Here is a 22,830-nt window from a genome sequence, read left to right as displayed (position 1 = left end):
TAGGTGCTATTGAAAGCCATGGGATTGATTGGAATCACCTAGAGAAGGAGGGTTGAGGAAGCAAGAAGGCTGGAAGATTGAGCCCTGAGAGTCTGCCTCCTATAAAGATCTGGAGAGATGCCAACAAAGCAAGCTTGGGAGGAAGGAGAAGAACCAGGAGAGTGTGCTGGTGTTCATCCAGTCAGATGAGCCCCTGACCCGAGTGAGGGGCCTTCCCCTTCAGTGCCTCGATGCTAATCCACACTGCTGTCCGGTGTTAAACTCGGAGATTATTGTGAAACAGACCTGTGGGTTTAACCATATTAAATGGCCATTTTTGAATGTCAGAAATGATTGTATGGTAATGATTTCATATGGTTCAAACTCAATAAAAAATATATTACCAAGCAATAAAATGTTGCTTTTCTAACCTCCTTAGGAAAAAAAAAATTAAAGTTCCAAGTTGTTGTCAAAGGGCATTCAAGTTTTTTTTTCATGGTGGTTTATGTGCCTTTGATATCCATGTGTGGAGTTCAGCTAGTCTTCACTGGGTAATCATGTGAGTTCCCGCTTTCTGTCCTACAGGAAGAATATGTTCAAGAGGGAATAAGATGGACGCCCATAGAGTACTTTAATAACAAAATCGTGTGTGACCTCATAGAGAACAAAGTTGTAAGTATCGGTCTGGTGTGTATCCTCACTGCTCACAGATTTGCATTAAGTGATTTTTTCTCCTCGGTGTCGTTATTTTAAAATAGGCAAGGTGACAACTCTGGTTAGCACAGAATTTTAAAAATTACATTTATTTTGTGTATATATGTATGTTAGCAAATAGAGCAATAGAGTTTTATTCTTGTAAATACAAACATGTGAACATGAGTAAAATGTCAATTTACAAACAGGAGTTGTTACTGAATTAATTCTATCATTTGTGTTGATGGTTTAGTGCATAAAAAGACATAAAATTGGCCCACCTCTAGACCACTCATATACCATCTAGGACTTGAGACCTAGAAATTATTCAAAAGAAAACAAAAAGGATATAGACAGAGATCTCTACAGTACCATTTTTGTTTTTTATAAAGCTGGAAACTGAGAAAGTCCATAGACAGTTCGGTCATTAAGTGAACTACAGCCTATCAGAGCATACACAGCCATTAAAATAATAACTATGAAGTCTATATGAAACTTGACGATCGTTTATAAAATAGTGCTGTGTGGAAAAAAAAGTAAAGCAAGATGAAATGTGTACACTGTAGAACTGTGTAAACCATGCCTATCAGGGTAATAGGCTGAAAGTGAACATTAAGAAATGAATTAGCCCTAACCGGTTTGGCTCAGTGGATAGAGCGTCGGCCTGCGGACTGAAAGGTCTCAAGTTCGATTCCGGTCAGGGGCATGTACCTTGGTAGCAGGCACATCCCCTGTAGGAGGTATGCAGGAGGCAGCTGATCGGTGTCTCTCTCTCATCGCTGTTTCTAACTCTCTATCCCTCTTCCTTCCTCTCTGTAAAAAATCAATAAAAATATATTTTCTTTAAAAAGAGAGAGAGATGAATTAGAGCCCTAGACGTTTGGCTCAGTGGATAGAGCGTTGGCCTGCGGACTGAGGGGTCCCGATTTCGATTCTGGCCAAGGACACATGCCCGGGTTGCGGCTTGATCCCCACTAGGGGGCATGCAGGAGACAGCCAATCAATGATTCTTTCTCATCATTGATGTTTCTCTCCCTCTCCCTTCCTCTCTGAAATCAATAAAGAAATATATTTTTTAAAGTTTTTTAAAAAATGAATTAGAGTCAAAGGAAAATGTTTTAATTTTTCTTTTGGGTTTTTTATATCAACTTAGTACAAATAAGATTATGCAGATAATGATCTGTGTGTGACTTTGAATAGAATTTCAGGGAGTTAAACCATTTTTTGAAAAATGGGCTTTTCCTCAATCTTAGATCTAAGTGATGACTCCCATTTGGGGTTATTAATGGTATTCTTGCTCAAAGGGAAAGAATGACTTTCAAGATGGTATCTGGAATCTAGGGAGCTGTTGTTTCCTTCCTTAAGGAAAGACCGATAAGCATTGTATGTATTTGGGAACAATCACTGAATTGGGGCTTTGGCTTTTGGTCCCATCAGAACCCTCCTGGGATCATGAGCATCCTGGATGACGTGTGCGCCACGATGCACGCGGTGGGTGAGGGGGCGGACCAGACGCTGCTGCAGAAACTCCAGATGCAGATCGGGAATCATGAGCACTTCAACAGCTGGAACCAAGGCTTCATTATTCACCATTATGCTGGGAAGGTATGGCCAGCAAGCCGGGTCAACAGGAGAAGGGAGGTTATCCTTTCCAATGTCTACCTGTTTTAAGCCACATCTGTTTTCTCATGAGGCAACTGAAAACAGTGTCCATATAGTTTCATCTGCCTCACTGTGTTTTATTCATTCAACTAGAGGCCCAGTGCATGATTTAATCATGCACCTGGTGCACCAGCGGGCTGGCTGTCCTCCGGTGCCCCAGGCCTTCCGAAAGCCTCCGGCGCTGCGGAGGCTTTCGAAAGGCCTTGCGCCGGAGCAGACAGCCGGCCAGCTCCCCCGCTTTGGCCTTTGATCGCGGGGGAGCTGTCCGGCTGTCCGCCGGTGCCCCAGGCCTTCCGAAAGCCTCCGGCAGCCATGGTACAGCTGCTGGCCCAATCAGCTACCCCGGCCACCCTGAGTCCCGCCCCCTGCGCCTCCTGCTGGCCCAATCGTGGGCGTAGCGGAGTGATGGTAATTTACATATTACCATTTTATTATGTAGGATATGGATTCATTTATTCAACAACATGGGACCTATGAAGTATTTGGGGAGGTAATACAAAAGACAGTATACGCTACTGTGTCCTTTTTAATCACGAAATCACCCTGGTACATATATTAACTGCTGAAGGAATGGACTTTTGTCTTGCTTCTTGCTGCCCTCACAAGCCTTCATTCCTTACCTGCCCATGTCCACTGGGAAGAGAAATAAGGACAAACGCTCACATTTGGTGTTTGTTCCCATAAAATACATGATTATTGGGTGCCTGCTGGGTACCAGCTTTCTGTGGGTGCTAGTGATACAAAGATAAGTAAGTCAGGGTCCCGATATTTAGGGACTTCCCAGTCCTATGGAAATCCATTGGTCTCACCTTTCATCCCAACTAATCTTTTGTTAGCCCGAGTCCCTGAGCATGTTTTTTTAGCTGAATTGACCCAACTCTGACACCATTTGTAAGAGAAATTGCAAAGCCTTGGATGACAGGACCCATTGCAATGGCTTAATGAGCGTAAGAAGTTTTTTATTTTATTCTGTCTTAGCTAAAATTTAGGGGAAAGAATTACATTTATTACTTAGACATGCCTATGAATCCATTGAAGAAAGGGTGTGTGAGACCTATATAGGCAGCCAAGCACCATTCATCAGCATCCACAGGCCATTACCAACTAAGAAGCTAACAAGTAAGATATGCACAGCTTTAGTGTGACGGTTCATGATGAAATCTGGAACTAGACACATTTTGGTAAGAATAGCCATGGCTACTTGGCTATTTTTTTTTCTTCAATAAAATACTTAAAGGATAAAATTGGATTTCCTTCCATTCTTGAACAGGTATCCTATGACATGGATGGCTTTTGTGAAAGGAACCGTGATGTGCTTTTTATGGATCTCATAGAGCTTATGCAGAGCAGTGAGCTGTAAGTGTGTTTCCGCTTATCTGACATGGGATGTGTGTGGGTTTGATCAAATTTTCAATATGAAACTTGTGGAGTGGTCAGCGTTTCATTTCTTTGAGCTGGTGGATCTGGGTTATCACTGGAGAATTTGGTTTCTCAAAATAGCTTTTCTTTATCCAGTCTCAGCCCCACCCTTGTAGCCCTAACACTTCGCACCCCTGAATTCCAAGTACAATCTGCATGCCGTTCAGGACCCCTAGCTTCATCAGTTTCAACACTATTATCAGGGAGAGGTGGCCATCCTGGGTTGGGTTGGGATGGCCATGTCTGACCACCTAAGAGTGGAATAGTCTGGTTCTGATGCTTTGCTCTTGGAACATCATCCCAAGAATTTTTTGTGGTCACTCCATATTTTTAATGGCTTAAAAAGACCCAAGTTAACCTGAGTCCCTGAAGGTCGTGGGAAATGGCTCCAGAATTCTGAGAGGGACAAGTCAGGAGGGATTGCCTCAGAGATCCATTTTCACCCAAGACCCTGTCTGAGCTATAGAGTCAGAAGCAGTAGAGGCTTCCCCTGTGCAAGCTACTGGAGCTTTCAGGACCAGCCCTGCTGAGTCCTTTCCTCCCCTCTCCTCTGTGAAGGGTCCCAAAGTCCTGGGTAATGTACATGATCAGGGCTGCACATGCCAGGCACGTACAGTATCGCACAGTCTTCCAAATTCACAGTTTTAGAGCTGCCTCCAAGTCATAGCAGCCCTGTTAGTCTCTGTTACTTAACCTGTCATAGTATCAAGGTTAGCTTCCTTCCTCCACAGCAGCAAGCCTGAAGTTTTTCTAAGGAAGGCCCCACTACAATGAAAGCAAAAACTAGTATCCTTTTCGGGCCCTGGCCCACTGTGTTCTGCTCCATTTAACTCTTTTCCCCTTCCCCCAGCCTCCCACTCCTCCCCGGCCCTCATCTCCACATGCCTGCACTTCCTTGCACTCAGACCTCCCCACTTCGGAGATTCTGAATTTCTTTTCATTTGAAAACACATAAAATCTCTTAATAGGGCAGGGGAGCCACGAGCCCTGTTGGTAGGTTTTATAACAGCCAGGTGCAGACAAGCTTCTAGAGGGTTGTTGTTTTGTTTTGTCTAAAGTACTAAAATTACTGCCAAGTTTGAGAGCTATCAATGCTTCCATGTACACTCTTATCCTGTAGACATGGTCCATTGTTTATTAAACACACTTCCTACAAAAATCTATAATTGTGTCTGATCAATTTAAAAATAGATTATAGGATTTCTAGAAAAGTCAAGATGCCAAAGAGCCATTTAGAAGGAATTGAATTTGAGTGTCCCATTGCTCATTTACGTGAATCACTGTATTCACTGAGTCAGTGAATATTCATTGAGCACCTACTGTGTACCAGGCAGTGTGCCAGAAAGAAGGGGCACTAAGGTGTCTAGGACATGCTGGCATCTAATAAGCAAAGGCCACTGATGTTGTGAAATAGACTGCAAGGTGTGGGACAGCCCCCCATGACCCCCAACAAAAAATTATCCAACCCTAAATCCCAGGTGTTGATAGTGCCAAGGTTGAGAACCCATTCTTTAGAGCAAAGCAGACCTGCATTGCATCCAGAAAATGTGTACAAGTCCCTGAGCCCTGGTCTGTCTGTCTCATCCTAACTCAGCAAACCCACACTGTGCCATGTCCTGCTGTCAAGGTGCGCCTCGATGCCAGTAAGAAGGGGGATTCAAAAGACAGAGTTTTATGATTTATCTTTCAGGTTTGAACTCCAAAATGCTTATATCTTAGAATTTTTTTCTGTCTTTTGTGTTCTTCTTTTTGTTTTTTGTCTGCTGCTTATTTCCCCGGGTCACATCTTGATGGCTTGTGCTTTGAGTCAGATGGCCTTTCTGTAGCCAAGGTCACATGCTCCTCTCCATTCCCCGCGGAAGCAGGCTTTCAGCCCCCTCTGATTGCTAATCCATTCTCTTCTCCTTTTCCAGACCTTTTATAAAGTCTTTATTTCCGGAAAATCTGCAAGCTGACAAGAAAGGGCGCCCAACTACTGCCGGAAGCAAAATAAAGGTTTGTTCTATTCGGGGAAGTTTATAGATTCCTATAAGAGGCAGGGTTTTTTAGGGGTCGTGAACGGCACCCCTGAGCCAGGATGAGGTCAGTGTGATTAACGGGCTGGCTACAGATGCCCAGAAGTAGTGTCGCTGCCTGAGCAGAGGTCGCAGGATGCAAGCTGAGTTTGACTTGGCTGCACTGAAACCCCCAATGGATATTAAGTACCTCAGAGCTTAACAGTCAGCAGATGATAATCAGCTACTTTCTAAGAGGAAACGGCCTTAAACTGAACCTGGAAGAATTCACATTAAACTATCAGAGAAATTTTATGATTCAGAGCCACATCATGAATTTTGATGACCATTTTCCAGACCAGAACCCAAAACTTACCAATTATGGAACTTTATGTACTTGAAATTCTGCTGGGTCTAATAGGGGCAATTCGTCCACCTCCCTGGATCTTGAGGGCCCCTTCTTTCTGAGAATTACAGGCACATCTGGCCCTGTGGTATCTCCAAGTCAGAAGGAATTCTTTTTGTGTGTGTGTTTTTAATTGATTTTTAGTGAAAGAAGAAGGGAGAGGAAGAGAGGGAGAAACATCTGTGTGAGAGTGAAACATCAATCAGCTGCCTCCTGCACACCCCCCTATAGGGGATAGAACCCATAACCCCGGGCATGTACCCTAACCAGGAATCAAATCCATAAGCTTTAGGTGCACAGGTCATCACCCAACCAACTGAGCCACACGGGCAGGGTCAGAGGGAATTCTTACTGTGTTTCTTGGGAGCCCCTTGTTATCCGAGCCAATGTGTGACAAATTTAAAGGTTGTGTCAAACTTAATCACTTAATCATGTGATTCTCTGAGAAATAGTCACTAAACTGTGTTTTTTTTTTTTAAATCATATCAGTTGTTAGAAATAAGGTGAGCCCCAAAACAAGGGGTCCTGGTAGAACACAAAGCATACTCGGGAGCCAGGCAGCAAGGCAAATATGTACTCCTGCTGGAGGGTGTGCACGCACACAGGGTCTGACAACACTGAGCAGGTGGTCTGCTCAGGGCTTTATTCCTGATGTATGCCATCTGTCCCTCACTCTTGATTGGTCAGAACTTAGGCTCACATTCTTACTCAATTGACTAATTTAAAGGAAAAAGGGAGGCGTTGACCTTTGCCATTTCAAAATGGCAGCTGCCTAAACTCCCTTCTTTGACAGAAAAGATTACTTGTTTATTCTCACATCAGTTAAAAATATTTTTTTTTAAATCATACCAGTGCCCTAGCCAGTTTGGCTCAGTGGATAGAGTGTCGGCCTGTGGACTGAAGGGTCCCAGGTTCGATTCCAATCAAGGGCACATGCCTGGGTTGTAGGCTGGGTCCCTGGTGGAGGGCGTGCAGGAGGCAGCCAATCAATGACTCTAATCATTGATATTTCTCTCTCTCACTCTCCCTCTTCCTTCCTCTCTGAAAGCAATAAAAATATATTTTTATAAAAATAAAAAAATCATACCAGTGAAGGCCACCCCAGTTTTATAAGTGATGGGATCACCAAGTGATGAACAGCAGGGTTCTAGGGTTCCATCGCTGTGTTCACATCCCAGCTTTGGCTTTTATGTGCTGTGTGAGCGCTGGAAGTTACCTAGACTCTCACTGCCTCTGTTGCCTTATCTGTAAGATGGAGCTCTTAGTACTTATCTCCAGGAGTACTGTGTTCATTAAATTCAATAATCCATGTAGGGCATTTAGCACACTGCCTGAAACAATAAGCGCAAAATGTGTGTTCTTTCCTGTTACATTCTGCTATGCCAGCCCCCTCCTTGTAGGCCATGCTTATTCTTCTCTGCTTAATTTTGTGGGCACTTCTATGTATATGCTGGGTCCTGCCTAGACTGTCCATTTCCCCTCAGTGTCTTTGTGTGTCCAAGTCCTACATGTCCTCCTCACAATGTCTTCTGGGATTGACCCCAGCCTCATGGACACCGGCAAGAACATGAGCTCTGTTGCCTTATCTGTACATTGGAGATCTTAGTACTTATCTCATGGGGTACTGTGTTCATTAAATTCAATCATCCATGTAGGGTATTTAGCACACTGCCTGAAACAAAGGAACCCATCGCCCATGGGAAGATTCCAGTCAAGGGTACAGACCTCTGGGATTAGGGACAATCCTGTTCAAAGAACTGGAGAAATTGGAATCTCCGGATTGAGTTCCCTGGAGCAGAGCATTGAGGGCAGAGAGCAGATGCAATTCCCCAGAGGCCCCAGATATTAATGTCTCGTGAAGCCTCTGACTCACGCCTTCACTTCAAGGGAGGATTCGCTCTGGGCTGGAAAATCTAGTCACAAGACTATCACATTCAGATCCAAGGGGCCCGGATCATCAAGGTTGCAGTGACTCACTTTCAAGCGATCTGGATTCTCAGTGGAGCTTATTTCCTACAAAAAGGAGGGTGGGGTTAAGGGGTTTTTTTTCTTCTTGGAAGACTTGACTCCTTTTCCTTCATGTTCTTGTCTAGTTGAACGCTCAAAATTGCCACCTTCTGGCTGCACTCAACAATGTTCAGGATATCAAGGCTTGCAAGGATTGCTATTGTCTGGGGTGGTCAACCTGAAGTCAGCGAGCTTATCTAGGGGAAACTTACTAGTACTATGCATATTCTCACCCCCAGTGGTACCCTCCTGGGTGGACTATGGGACCTAAGACTGTCTGATGCTCTGCCTCCACATTCTCCCTGTTTTCTGCATCCCCTCTGAGACAGCCATGGCTCTATTTCTTATACCTTCCATATCCACCATATTTTGCTGCTGTTAACTATTGTCTTCATGATATCTCTGAGATGTAAGCATTTAAAGGGATCCTGAGTTCCTTGGAAGAAAAATTAAATTTAAGGTAGTTTCAGTGTTGGGCATTTTGCTGTATTCTAATTCTTTAAAATTTAAAACTGATCTATAGGATTTAATTAACAGAATATGTGTTTGGTGAGCACTCCCATTATCTTGTTTATAAGTAAGAGTATTCTATATTTAATAACACGATGCTGAGGCTTCACGAAATTCTACATCGTGGCTGGAAGTGACCAACTTTGAAATGAGAGACAAAGATTGATGCCATAGGGAAATGGACTCGAGCTCAGAGCTGCAGAGTGGACTGGACCGCAGCTGCATCTGACACTTGGCCTCCAAAGGCGTCATGTGACGGATGCAAGCACCATGCGGTGATTGGACTGGTTGACTTTTACCACCTATTCCAACCTTTCCATTAAGATATCAAAGGTCTTCTAGTGCAGCCTACTTAGTGTATAGATGGGGAAACTGAGGCCCAGAGAAATTTAGGGATCTGTCCTGTAGCTTGCAAATCGAAAAGCAAGGAGCCCAACTCAGGCTTGCTAATCGTCTGTGCTGAGGGTACACAAGGAGCTTTTGCCCTAAGCCTTTCTCACTGTCCTGTCTGCAGATTTTGACTGGAGCTTCTATTGGGCAAGTGCCTTTGGTAGTTCATGGATTCATGGACTCTTCTTGCCTGGAGTCAGGGTAAATCCAGTTCCTGCTTCCCCCTAACCACTTCAGGGGGCATCTAAGGTTGACTCACAGCTAGATTCAGGATAATTTAATGGTTAAGATAAGATGTATTCCTGTTAGATAAAATGGGTTATCCCACAGCCTAACGGCTCTAATTAATCCTGGCTTAATTCCTTTCACATCACACTAAGTTCCAGGCAGGGTAGCATTGTGGTTAAGAATCAGACTTGGTAGTTCACAGACTCAGGTTCAAGCCTCAACTCTGTTGCTTACTAATTGTGTCATTTTGAGCAATACCTTATTTAAGGCCCCGCTTTCTCATCTGAAAAATGGGAATAATAATAATAGAGGCTGCCTCTTAGAACGGTGAGGCATGAATGAGAAAATCCATGGGTCCAGCCCATGATGCATATTCAGTATTGTTAGCCATTGCTATTTTGAGCTAGAGAGAACTATGTCAGGTGGCACAGAAACTTAGTCACACTTGCCCCTGTGTTTTCTTAACGCTACGGTGAAAAGAAGAGAGGCCATTACATGCTTAGGACTAAAGAGTCAGCCAAGCTATTTTTGGAAATTAAAAAGTTTTAACTAAGTAAAAATTTTTTTAAAAATCAAAATTAAAGAGTTTGGGGACTTAAAAAAAAGCTTTGTTATAAGCAGTCCCTCCCCAGCTTCACCTTATGTGTTGCAAAGACCATCAGCTCTGTTCTCAAGTACTGTCTGTGTCAACAAAGAAGATCAGAGGCCGTCCATCTTTTCCTCAGAGGGCTTGACTTTGGTCCTGTAACCTCTGCAGCTTTGCCCTTGGCTCCCAGCACCGCACAGAATGCTATATTCCGCACATCTAAACGGAGAGCTTGATTCAGGAGCGAACATCTTGCTTTGAATACACCCAAGAGTCTTTCTCAGGGGTTTCAGATTTCCCGAACCCATGAAAACAGAAAAGCCCTAATTGAGAGAGGGTTGTCTACTTGCAGGCACATCCCTTCTGCTGACTTTGTAATGGTTTTCTGGCTTCGGAAACCCCTTTTCTCTATTTCCCTTCAGAGGTTTTCTCTCTTCACACTGATTTGCCTGGAGGGGGAATTTGCATGCCTGCCCCGTTCTGGGACCCTCAGGGCGAGCTCAGCCGGTGGTGTTGGGGGTGGTGTTGGGCAGTGGTGTGGATGCTGATGTGGGCTCTGCTCCTATGTCTTCAAACTACATTCATGATACTTATGACTTGAAATACTTCATCAGCAATGTCAACTTTATGTGGCTTTTTCTGCTTAAACCCAGGTCCACTGGGTACCCCAATGCGTGGGCGGTGAGAGACGACTTCATGTTGACTCTCTGAGCTTTGTGAAGGTGGAAGTTACCGCGCAGACTGAAAGGGCTCGGAGGCTGCAGGGCTGTAAAGGGACATGCTGAGGAGGAAGGGAGTGGAATGGCATATAAAAGGTTTCTAAATTTCGGGATTTTGTGGATCTCACACCGTTCACTATGAATTTCCATCACCTTACTAGGTGATGCTTTCTTGGTTGTGTTGCCAGAAAAGAAAATATGGGGGGTTTTGATGGTTAATCCTTGCAAATAACTTGCCTCTTCATCTCTCCCTCCAAAAAATTGAAGACAATGTACTTGTAAAATTAACTTAATTTGTTAATAACTGGCATGCTTCCTTGTTTCTCATTTTTAAAATTGTATGTGAAGATTTTTGTTTGTTTGGTTGGTTGGTTGGTTTTATTAACTGTACTAAAAAGGCCTAGTTGCTTTCAAAATTCTAATTTCAAACCCATTTGAGAGTTAAAATCATCGTAAAAGTCAGTAGAGCTTTAAGAACATGTGGTGGACCCGAGTTAAGCCTAATGAACAGATTGTCATGAAGATTAATTTCCAGCTATACATTTCCACACTCGGGTTTCACGGGTCTCTTTTGAACGCTGGTCTGCTTCAGAGGAAGTCCCGTGTTTCTAACTGATGTTATTCTTCCTCTCTAGAAACAAGCCAATGACCTTGTGAGCACCCTGATGAAATGTACACCTCACTACATTCGCTGCATAAAACCAAACGAAACCAAGAAGCCCAAGGACTGGGAGGAAAGCAGGTATGTGAAGGTAGTGGACGCAGAGGGCCCAGCCAGCTTCCAGGGCCCCGGCACATTCCCGCTTGTCCTCTGCCAAAGGCAGAGCCGTTTAAATGACCGTCAGATGTGTTTCATGTCCTTGTGTCTTTAACTTTTCAGAACAAAGACTATATATATCTTTTTCCCCTCCTTGCCTTTTCCTAAAATGTTAGCAGTGCCATTCGGTTCAGAATTAGCCATTTATAATGTTTATCTTGGCTAGTCTGGGGGCAGATGGAAAAAAAAAAAAAAACCACCCTTCATACCGCAGAGTCAGGATAGTTTTAAAATTAGTCTGAGGCTCTGTGTAGACATTCCTAGTACACTCAGCTCCTCATTGGCGCCCACAGGATGTGGCCTAGAATGCTTAGCTCGGGGTTGAAAGTGAAGGTCCAAACAGCTGGTTAAAAAGCCACCCCTCATTTACTGTTGCTCATGAGGATGCTGGGGACACCCTCCAGCTCCTGTCATCCCCGCCGACTGTGTTGATGGGCAGAGTGACCCTGGGAGGGAGCACGCCCGAAGGAGACGAGTAGAGCACAAGGATGCGGTGAGCCCAGTCCTGCCTGACTTCTGAGAAAGCTACTCACTAACCGGCCCACAACTGGCATTTGGGGGCGGGGCCTATGCGGGTGGAATCAGGGTGTTGAGTAGGAAAATAACTAGAGAATAGTTTTTGCATCCAGCTGGAGGACCCAGGCACACATTCCCAAGAGGCCTGACCCCATGTCCATAGGAACATGGGAGGCAGAACTGGGGAGAGACCTTGTGGGTGGCTTGGACTACAGAGGACCCCACCATTGTCCTCTGGACTAGGACATACCTTTTTTCTTTACTCTCTTGGAAAAAAGTAGATAGACTCTTAGGTATCAAGTGACTTAAAGTTAAACGAGAACAGGAAGACCAGGATTAAAAGTCACAGCTGCTAATTACTTCCCCTGAGAGACGGGTGTGGGTCCATTTCCCACCCTGCCAGCACGATCCTTTCTAGCCCACGGCAGACAGACAATACTTAATCCTTTGTGTACGTTACGTGCCATTGAGTGGGCTCTGACTCCTGGTGACCCTGTGAATGAGTGATGCCCACAGTGTCCTGTCCTCAACAGCCCTGCTCAGCTCTGGGAGACTCCTGACTGGCTTCCTTTATGGAGTCCAAGAATGTGCATTTTTAAGAAGCTCCCAGGTGATGCTGGTGGTGATGGGGCAGGCATTATACTTTGAGGACAGCTGGCCGAGAGCCAAGGACCGGATTGGGATTTCAAAGAACTGTGCCCTGGTGCTGGCCTGCCGCCTAAGTGGGACACTTAATCTCAGTCCTCAGTTTCTTCCTCTTTAAACTAAGGGTCGCTCAGAATGGGATCTCCTTTAGTCTGACAGGTGAACGCCCCCAGGTCTGTTCCCCGGGTCTGTCCACCTGCCTCTGCCTGTCCCTGTGCCACTCCTAGGCTCCCCGTCATGTTCACCCGCATACACACCACACTCATGCACATGTACACATGGTAGAAGTGAGGTGTCATAGGCAACCTCAGAAATAAATTATGCGAGTCTAGAGGTAAGACTAATGGGTGCTTTAGTCCACCCATCCCCACTTCAGATTTCATCCGGCTTTCCTTCTCCAGCCCTTCCCAACAAACATAATCTTAAACAAACAGAATCATAATCTCGCTCACCCTGCAAGTGCAATACCTCCCCAGCACACCACCCCTTTCCCCACACATAAAAGTCATAGAGCTTTAAGATCCTCTGCTGAAAGTCCCTCTAATACAGAGATTTTGCAATAGCTACTGGCTGGAGGTTCCCCAACCCTGATGCTACTGTCTCGTGAAATCCACACTGATTCATTGGAATAGCAGAAAATGGAGAAGTTAAGACAGTGGTATATTTACTCAGTAAATCCTCATAGAACTTCCTCATGCTGGGGTTTTTTTTAAATCACATCCCTTATTCAACTTGCCGCAAAGAACTTCATGACATATATGCATGTAAACTGGTTTTAAGGACTCGGAAGTATTTGTTGGTCCGGTGCTGATTTATATTCTCACTAGGGCTGCTTCCTGGGGTCCCCCGATCCCGGTTCAGGTTTAGCGTGTGACGGATGGTTTCACTTCATCCGTGAGGGGGGCGTGCGGGGGCCCCGGAAAGGGCAGTGTGCTTCATTGGCGGGGATGACACGGTCCGCTGAAGCCCTTGGTGCACAGGATGACTCCTTCCACAAGTTTACGGGGTGTGGTTTATTTTTCTTCTCCTGTTGAAAATGTGTTTTTGTTTGGCTCTTGCGAAGTTGCCTGCCCTGGATTCTGAATTGCTGCCCTCGCAGGGTTCTCAGGCCTTGACCTACTTGTGTTAATGGCCAAAGACATTCAGGAAGTGGATGCCCTGCCTCCCTGAGGGAGGAGTGGCACAACGCAGGGACAAGTGGGCATCGGCAGCCGGGCTGGTGTTTCCTGGGGAGGCGACAGCACCCAAGGATATGCAGAAATGAAGTCGGGTGCTTTGATTACATGAAATCTTAAGCATTACAAAATTTCCTAAGCTGATTGTATTGTTGGAGAAAATTTCTATGAGAAATTTCCTGGTGATGGAAGTTTACAATGAAGGAAACAATGTTTTAACATGATGACATTTTAAAAATTACTAAATTTGCTAGACGGCTTGTCCTGTTAAAGAAAAATGTCTCTGAGAAATTTCCTGATGATGGAAGTAAACCATGTTTAACATGCAGTGATCCATGTTTCTACGTGAATCAATGGGCGATGCATTCCCTGCCTCAGAAGCTTGGGGTGATGCCAATATATTTTTTTAATATGTTTTTATTGATTTCAGAGAGAGGGTGGGAGAGGGAGAGAGAGAAACATGGATTAGCTGCCTCCTGCACGCCCCCTACTGGGGATCGAGCCTGCAAACCTGGGCATATGCCCTGACTGGGAATCGAACCAGCCTGGGCGCATGGGTCAACACCCAACCACTGAGCCAGGCCAGCTGGGCATGACGCCAATAATTATGAAAAGTGCTTAAAATGAGCAACTGTCTCTGACCGGCAGCCTCTTGTGTGTTTTCCTCGGTACAGGGAAGCCCAGTGGTGACTTTCCGATTCGGAGCACGGGAAAAAGGAAAATTACTTTCCTGAGTCAGACTCCTCCCCCTTTTCTTACGCAGATATGTGTCACCCATCAAACATGGATATGAATTCTTTGTATAAAGGGATGTAGTAAAGTTAGTTATCTTGAAGGGGCTGACATTTCTGGATGCTGGTTTAAGTGAGACAAACATTTGAAACATCCCTCACTGTGTGGCCTCATCCTTCCCAGGGCAACCAAGGCTCCGCCCTCTTCCAGCTTAATTTTCCCACCTCCTCTCTCCCCACTCCAGGACCCAGGGCTTGCCATCTTTGTGCCTTTGTTTTCACTGCCTTTCCCTCCTCTGCCTGATAAATTCAGCTCAGCCTTCCAGGCCCCGGCACATGTCACCACTTCTGAGAACCCACTCGCTATGAAAACTTCATTTCTTTCTCGATTCTCCTGTCCTGCTTTACGTGTGGTAGCTGTGACTACATTAAAATGATAACAGCTTTTATGGCTCACGCCAGGAGGTGGCTAAGTGCTCATGGAATGCACCCAGTAGGAAGCAAGAACCAGCATCACTGTTCCCACCTTACAGAAGTGGAAACTGAGGCACGGAGGAGTTGCACAGTGGCAGGGGTGCACCTGGCCCTTGACCACTGTGTCATCTGTGAGGTGTCCAGCAGGCACCATCGCCAGCACCTTGCAGAGCATGGGGCGTAGTGGCACATAGTGGGTGCGAGGCTTTGTTGGAAATGGTGGGTTTCGTGAGAGCCTTGCTGGGGAGACAGCTGTGTGTGGGGAACCGACGTGAAGTCCCAAGGAGCATGCTGCTCGCTGCCCTTCCTGCACAGCAGATCGTGAGGGGCCCGTTGCCCTCATCTCAGTACGGTGGTCCCCAAATGTACTAAATGGGGGGAGTGGGGAGTTGCCTCCATGCCACAGCACAATTCTGTCATTCATCTCAAAAGAAAGAGGAAATTTACTTTTTAGTTCTCATTTTCACATTTCCAAGTGTCTGTATTAAACCATTCTGCACACTATTCAGCAAAGGCCCTATTTATCTCCCCAGAGGGGACCTTCAGAAGCTAGTGTCCAGGCCCTAACCCGTTTGGCTCAGTGGATAGAGCGTCGGCCTGCGGACTGAAAGGTCCCAGGTTGGATTCCGGTCAAGGGCATGTACCTTGGTTGTGGGCACATCCCCAGTGGGGGTTGTGCAGGAGGCAGCTGATCGATGTTTCTCTCTCATCGATGTTTCTAGCTCTCTATCTCTCTCTCTTCCTCTCTGTAAAAAATCAATAAAATATATTTTTTTAAAAAAAAAGAAGAAGAAGCTAGTGTCCAGGATCTGTCCCTCGGCTTCCAGGACACTTTGCTGTTTGGGGTGGGAGGGGGTCACAATTCCCATGCTCGAGCACCACCCAGACACACCAGGCCCACTGAAGCAGACTCCAGGTGCAGAGACGGGCACGGGGCCTGTGTCAGAGCATCCATCTAGTCCTACCCTGCAACCCGTTTCCCAAAAATCACTGCCAGCACTTGACTATTACAAAACTGCACTGAAAGTATAATTTACATACTTTTTAGAACATTTTTCACTTAGACATTTGAAATTAATAGTTTTATATGCCCTATCTTGCCTCATATTTTAAAAACCTAGAAGGGTAATCTCATTACCTGTAGAGTCACTATCAAACTTAAGGCTGATAACAAAGGCAGCTCTAGTGTCATTTAATTCAAGTTCTTTCCTTTAGTCTTTTGAAAAACAGATATTTTTGTTCACAACCTGGGTGATAGGTATATGGCTTTTTGTCTTACTATCTTTTAAAATAGATATGTAATGTCTCTTCTGTAATTGCTGTATTTCATAACAAAATATTTTTAAATTAATATTCTATAGCCTGAGGGTCAGCTCAGACTTGAACACTGTAAGCTGTAGTCTTTGTAGTATGTTTCCCTGCATCTTAGATGTGGGGGTTGTGGGGCTGGTGGGTAGGAGAGCGGGTGAAAGAATTACTCAGTGATGCCCTGCCTCCATTGTCTCCTTTATAGGGTAAAGCACCAAGTGGAATACCTGGGTCTGAAAGAAAACATTCGAGTGAGAAGAGCCGGTTATGCCTATCGGCGCATCTTCAAAAAATTCCTGCAAAGGTAATGAACTGCGACTTTGTTTTAAATAGGTTTATTGAGATATAATTCACATACCGTGCAATTCACCCACTAAAAGTATACAATTCACTGGCTTTTACTATACAGAGTTGTGCCTTCGTCACCCCAATTAACTTTAGAACATTTTCATCACCCCAAAAAGAAGTCCCAGTTCCCTAGTCATCAACCCCCAATTAGGAGACACTGCTTTCTGTCCCTGTAGATTTGCCTATTCTGGGCATTGCATATAAATAGAGTCATACAACATGTGTCCTTTGTGTCTGGCGTCTTTCAGTTAGCGTAATGTGGGTTTTCTGTTTTGTTTTTAAAATACATATATTTTTTAATTTCAGAGAGGAAGGGAGGGGGAGAGAGAGATAGAAACATCAATGATGAGGGAGAATCCGCCTGAAACCCGGGCATGTGCCCTGAACAGGAATGTGACCTCCTGGTTCATAGGTCGATGCTCAACCACTGAGCAACACTGGCTGAGTGAAAGACATTTTTTAATTCAAACTTCATGTAACAAAGGGTGTCAGGCTGAAGTAGAGCTTCGTTGTCTTTGAAATCCAGCACATCTAGCAAAGTAATTTTCCTCCGGGGCTATTGTTTCCTGTGCCGTGAGGTTGGGGTGGCTGCCCTACCAGTCATCTGTGCAGGTCATTGGTGTGGGAGGCCAGGAGAGGCTTACCTAAAAGGTAGATCATCTCATACACTAAAGCCTCATTGACTCTGTCCTCTCACACTCAAACTTTTTACCATTGTGGTGGTGGATTAGACTAGGAATAAATTCACCCTCACGTCTCTATAAATTAAAGGGGCCACTCCACCTATTGTGTAAGCAGAGCTGTATGAAAGGGAGTATGTAGGAAGCTGAGAAAATAAATTTGTAGAGCTCTTGCATTGTTATAGCAGCATCCCTTTGCTGGCAAACAGCTGAGATGTTGATTATGAAAGACCTTTTAACCAGATCGGTAACACTAGCTTTGGCCGAAGTTTCTCAACCTCAGCTACGGACATTTGGGCTGGAGGAGTCTTCATTGTGAGGGCCATCCTGTGCATTGTAGGATGTTTAGCAACCTCCTTGGCCTCTACCCACTAGATGCTAGTAGTGCACCTGCCGCTCCCCCATCCCCCCTGTACCCTTTTCCCTGAGTTGTGACAACCAAAAATATATCCAGACAATTACCTAATGTCCCAGCGTGGGGGTGGAGGGCAAAGCCAGTTAAGAACCATAGCTTATATAATCATTTACATTTTTGCAAACTGCATTTTTACAAAACACCCTTTTCCAGTTAAGAGGAAACAATTCAATGCAGAAAATAGTGAATGAAAAGTGTTTCCTCCATCTTTCCCTAATTCAGAAAAGCCTGCCACAATAATTCCAAAACATTTATAATTTTATTCCCAAATATTTTAAGCATATAACCTTGATTTTTTTTTTGAGAAATCAATTCTGAAAGACCTCCTTTCTTCCAAAATATTTAAAAACAAACAAGCCAGCGAACCTGACTTCCATAAGCAATGCTGTGAGCTCTCAGCACTGCGACGAGCAGGAAATCCACGCTGTCCTCACAGGAATGACTGGGGGCCCTGAGCAGGCTGTGTTACTATTTGCAGCAGCTCCTGAAGCGAGCTGTGACCTGACCTCCTTGATTATAAGATCGCGACCTCTCTCAGGTACCATGCTAGCTTTGTGAATCCATGCATGGCACGTTCCTCTGCAGCTCACACACAGTAGACATTGAGATGATCCTATCCTAGGTGCCTCCCTTCTTAGCTCTTCTGCTGTGGGCTTTTCCATTAGAAGAGACAAATGGACAGCCCTGACTTGTGAAAAGCAGGCTTTTTTGATGTCATACTTCATGTGATTTGAGAAGAGTAGGAGGATAATAAAATTTGGAAGGAAATTTATTTTTCAATAAAAAGTACATTCTTGCCCTAACTGGTTTGGCTCAGTGGATAGAGCGTTGGCCTGTGGACTCAAGGGTCCCAGGTTCGATGCCAGTCAAGGGCATGTACCTTGGTTGCGGGCACATACCCAGTAGGGAGTGTGCAGGAGGCAGCTGATTGATGTTTCTCTCTCATCGATGTTTCTAACTCTCTATCCCTCTCCCTTCCTCTCTGTAAAAAAATCAATAAAAAATATATTTTTTTAAAAAAAGTACATTCTTAGTCTCCCACTCAAAAAAGAAGGCCATATATGTCAATGGGCAGAGACAGTGCAGTTTTCCATTAGATGTGTGAGTCTGGGATCCTGGTCATAACAGAGTCTGCCAGTGACTGTCTCAGCATGTGATCCTCTGTGAACCATCTCATACCGTCCGTCACTCTCTCCGGTGCTGAGAGAAAAGGCTTTGTGTATAGTGTTATTTTCTAGGTGTCCACAGAAAGGCTGCCCACTGAGAAACAGAAAGTAACTAAAGGGAAAGGATGTGTTAATACCCAGCACAACTATCCACATGTGCATGCATGATACTCCCTGGGAAGGAAGCCCACGGGTCTAAACAGACCAGTGGTTTAGACACTACCTAGAGCTTAAAAATGAGGAAACAGGGAGCATTTGAGATCTTGCTCCCCGGCATATGTCGTCAGTTTGGCTCAAATAAACTCTTACACAATTTCTCCAAAAAAAATCAATGAAACAGGGGCTTTGTGTGTGTGTTCATTATCTTGCGGGGGGGGGGGATCCTTTATATTGATCAAATATAGCCCTCTTGACTGAGAATTGGAGGCTAGTAATGCCTTAATTTTCCCACCACTGGGCCATGTGCTCTTGAAATAAGTCCTTCTCTGTTTTAAGCAGTAGAGGGAAGATTCCTATTTACCACTTGTTCAATACAACTCTCGTGCCTTTAGAAAGTGTCAAAAAGCTGTAATACTATCAACAACAAAAAATATATTTAAAAAACAAAACAAAAGCCTGGCCGGTGTGGTTCAGTGGTTGAGCGTCAACTTAGGAACCAGAAGGTCATGGTTCATGGTTTGATTCCTAGTCAGGGACATGCCCAGGTTGTGAGCTTGATCCCCAGTGTGGGTGTGCAGGAGACAGCGAATCAATGATTCTCTCTCATCGTTGATGTTTCTATCTCTCTCTCCCTCTCCCTTCCTCTCAGAAATCAATAAAAACATTTTTTTTTAAAAAAAAAAAAGCTGTGAGAAATGGCAGGCACTTTGAGTCTCAGTTTGGGAAAGTATTTATAAATCCTCAGAAAATACTTTGGAATAAATAAGCCCAAATGTGGATTCTGATTCTTAGGAAGAAAAATGTGATAGATGTTGGACATAGAAATCGGGACTCAAAAGAACTGTTGGCCCAGAAAGAAATACACTATAGACTGATTCATTTGCCTCTCAGCGTAACCATTATTGCTTGTCTCATTTTCGGTTCCTATAAGTGTATTCCTAGTATCACATGAGCTCACTCATCTAGGGGAAATGATGAACAACATAGACTGAAGAACAAGAACAGCATTGATCAGACTGTCAGACCTCAGAGGGAAGGTAGGGGAGGGTGGGGACAAGGGAGATAGATCAACCAAAGGACTTGTGTGCTTGCATATGAGCCTAACCAGTGATCACGGACAACAGGGGGATGGGGGCATGAGTGTGGGGGGGTTTAGGATGGGAATTGGGGGGGGGAGGTTGATGACAAATATGTGATACCTTAATCAATAAAGTAATTTTTTAAAAAAAGAAAAAAAAAAGAAAAACGTGATAGAAATGTAAAAGATCTGCAAAATTTACCTTATAGCACCACATACATACTACCCATGACCTTGACCCAGCCCCTCGGAATGTGGGTTTGGAAAAAGGATGCTTATGAGCAGCGGCATTCCATGTCATGGGCAAGAGAGAAGAAAGAAGAGGAAGCTCAGAAAAGCATGAAGTGTAGAGAGCCTCCCACTGGCTGCCAGGATTTTTGTATCCTTGGGGAGCCAGAAACTCTCTTAACCCCAAGTGCCAGCAGCTAGAGGTCCCTGGGGTCTGGGCCGCATTTCCTCTGTGGAGGAAACATTGGGCTGGTCATCTGAGAGATGACAAGGAGCCTGCCCGTCTCTAAAGGCAGGAAGAGAATTCCAGGCGGATAGAACAACTGGTGCAAAGGCCTTGAAATGAAATGTTGGCATATTTGAGTCTTAAACTGAAAATATTTGATAAGAGGAGTATAAGCTATTATGTTCATCTCTCCCAATATTATCACAGGCACCAATTCGGCAGTGCACGCACCATTGCCATGTACAACCCCTTCCCATGGTGTATCCTGGAATAAACAAGTGAGCTGGGTGTACTTACTTAGTAAGAACAATTGTACCGGAATTGCATGCCCTGGTCTCTCCGGTGGAAAGAAAGGGAAATGGGGAGGCTGCATCATAAAAGCAAAGGGGACCGGCACCGTGGTTCGGGGAATAGTCATGTCTTACCCAGACCCAAACCGTTAGGAGGCCTTGCTGGGAAAAAGGAAAGTCTCTGCAAAACGAGCTCCTTACTATAAAAAATCAAGTGAGACATATAGCATCACTTTAATGGGGGCGGGGGGGGGGGGGGGAGAGGGTATGTGAATTGCAAGGAGCTATCTATTTGCAGTTGTACAATAAAGACACTTTCGTTTATAGTTTTTATTTGACAATCCAGGCAAAATTGCACTTAGAAACCTGTCGTCCTGGAGGTCTGGTTTTTTCTTTCTCACCTGTCCTCAGCATGGACTTCTCTCCCTCAGCCATTTAGAGTTGGGGTACTTTGCCTCTTTTCTACCAGGTCCCCCCATGGCATCTAGAAAGGCTCTGCTGTCAGTCATTTACATGTGGCTTCATTTGTTTAATTGACTTCAGTACACCACATGTGGAATGTATTTGTGCTCATGCGTGGCTTTAACAAGGCATTCTCACTTTTAAGCTTTTTGTGTTTAATTATGGAATAGGAGGATTTGCTTCCCAGGAAATTTATGACACTCTCGGGCAAGATGTGAATATTTGGGAGGAGCAGCGAGGGTCCCTAGACTCACCTTATTCCCAATCAGCTGGTTCTAAGGGTGTGATAACTCCTGGTCGGTCCTCTTAGGGAGCCCTGGATCCTGAAGGCAGGCACTCTTCTTACTAAGATTCCCTTCTCCCTTGGATGCCACAAATCAGTATGATGCTGTAGCCGCCTCTCGGGACAAAGGAAGGACTGGCTTCTAGAGGCCTGGGGCCCGTCCACTGGCTGTACTCTAGATATGCCTGCCTATAGACCACACCTCCCCCTCCTCACCTGTGTGCTCCTGATTTCTCCTTCCATCCTCCTTCTTGCCACCTCAAGTCTTTGGTACCTTCTGTATTTGGCATCCTGCAATGTGCTTCTCTCTCCTCTATTATGGCAGCCTCCCATGTATGGCTGTCTAATGTTTCTAACGTAGACACATGTAGAAGGGTATATACCTCTTTAAAAGAAATACTTACACAAGCGACCAGTGTGTGGTTTATATGTAGTGCCTTGCGTAAAAAAACGGGTTGGGGTTCAGATCCCAGCTCTGACACTTACTACTAAGTAGCCTTGACGAGTCTCCATTTGCCGGTTTCCTGCTCTGCCAAGTGGAAAGACCGACCTGATCAGGTTGCTGTAAGAACAGAATGAGATCATACATTTAAGTACCAAGAACAGCACCTGGTCCACAGAGCGCACCCTGTGAGCCATTCACGTTAGTGTCACTGCTGAGGGCCAGGCACGCTGGGAGGTGCCGATGTGCAGCCTGAGCCACACACGGGGGCACCCACTCATGGAGCTCTGGTCCCCACGGAGGAGGCATACCTGAGCCAGATAAGCACAAGCATGAATGTAATTGCAAATGATGATGCATGGTCTGAAAGAAAAAGGGTTATCTGAGAGAAAGGAGCAAGGCGGTGCTTTTGCGTGGGTCACCCAAAAAGGCCTCTCTGGAAGTGTCGCTGAAGGGAAGTCGCCCCGAGCAGGAGCGGCCATGGGAGGCGTTTGGAGCACAGCGCGGCTGGTGGGGGGAACAGCAAGGGCCGAGGCTCTGAGGAGGGAGATGGCTGCGTGTGCACGAAGAAGAGGCCATCCTCCCAGGAACATGTGAGCCAAAGGGAGAGCAGAGAGGAGACGGGAGACTCAAGATGCACAGACCTCCAAAGATGAAAGTCAGTACATCTTAACAACAGCAGCTGCTTAGAGGGCATTTTGTAAAACCCTGCAGCAACTGTCAGGTGCTCTGAAGAAATCAGGGGAAATCAGTATTGATAAAAGACCATTTGGTTTTCCCTGAGGAGTACCATT

The 22,830-nt window shown here is 45.1% G+C and overlaps 1 protein-coding gene across 1 annotated transcript in view; it reads left to right on the top strand.

Moving 5' to 3' along the window:
* Positions 1–22,830, top strand: part of MYO1E (myosin IE) — a 191,482-nt gene that overhangs the window by 129,047 nt on the left and 39,605 nt on the right. The window contains exons 13-18 of the mRNA XM_079769346.1: positions 565–651; positions 2,110–2,277; positions 3,605–3,690; positions 5,667–5,748; positions 11,229–11,335; positions 16,465–16,563. Coding sequence (XP_079625472.1) covers positions 565–651; positions 2,110–2,277; positions 3,605–3,690; positions 5,667–5,748; positions 11,229–11,335; positions 16,465–16,563 — 629 coding nt within the window. The remainder of the gene's footprint in view (positions 1–564; positions 652–2,109; positions 2,278–3,604; positions 3,691–5,666; positions 5,749–11,228; positions 11,336–16,464; positions 16,564–22,830) is intronic.

The sequence above is a fragment of the Cnephaeus nilssonii genome (assembly GCF_951640355.1).
Source record: "Cnephaeus nilssonii genome assembly, chromosome: 4".
Taxonomy (NCBI): domain Eukaryota; kingdom Metazoa; phylum Chordata; class Mammalia; order Chiroptera; family Vespertilionidae; genus Cnephaeus; species Cnephaeus nilssonii.
This window is presented reverse-complemented; position numbering and strand designations above follow the sequence as displayed.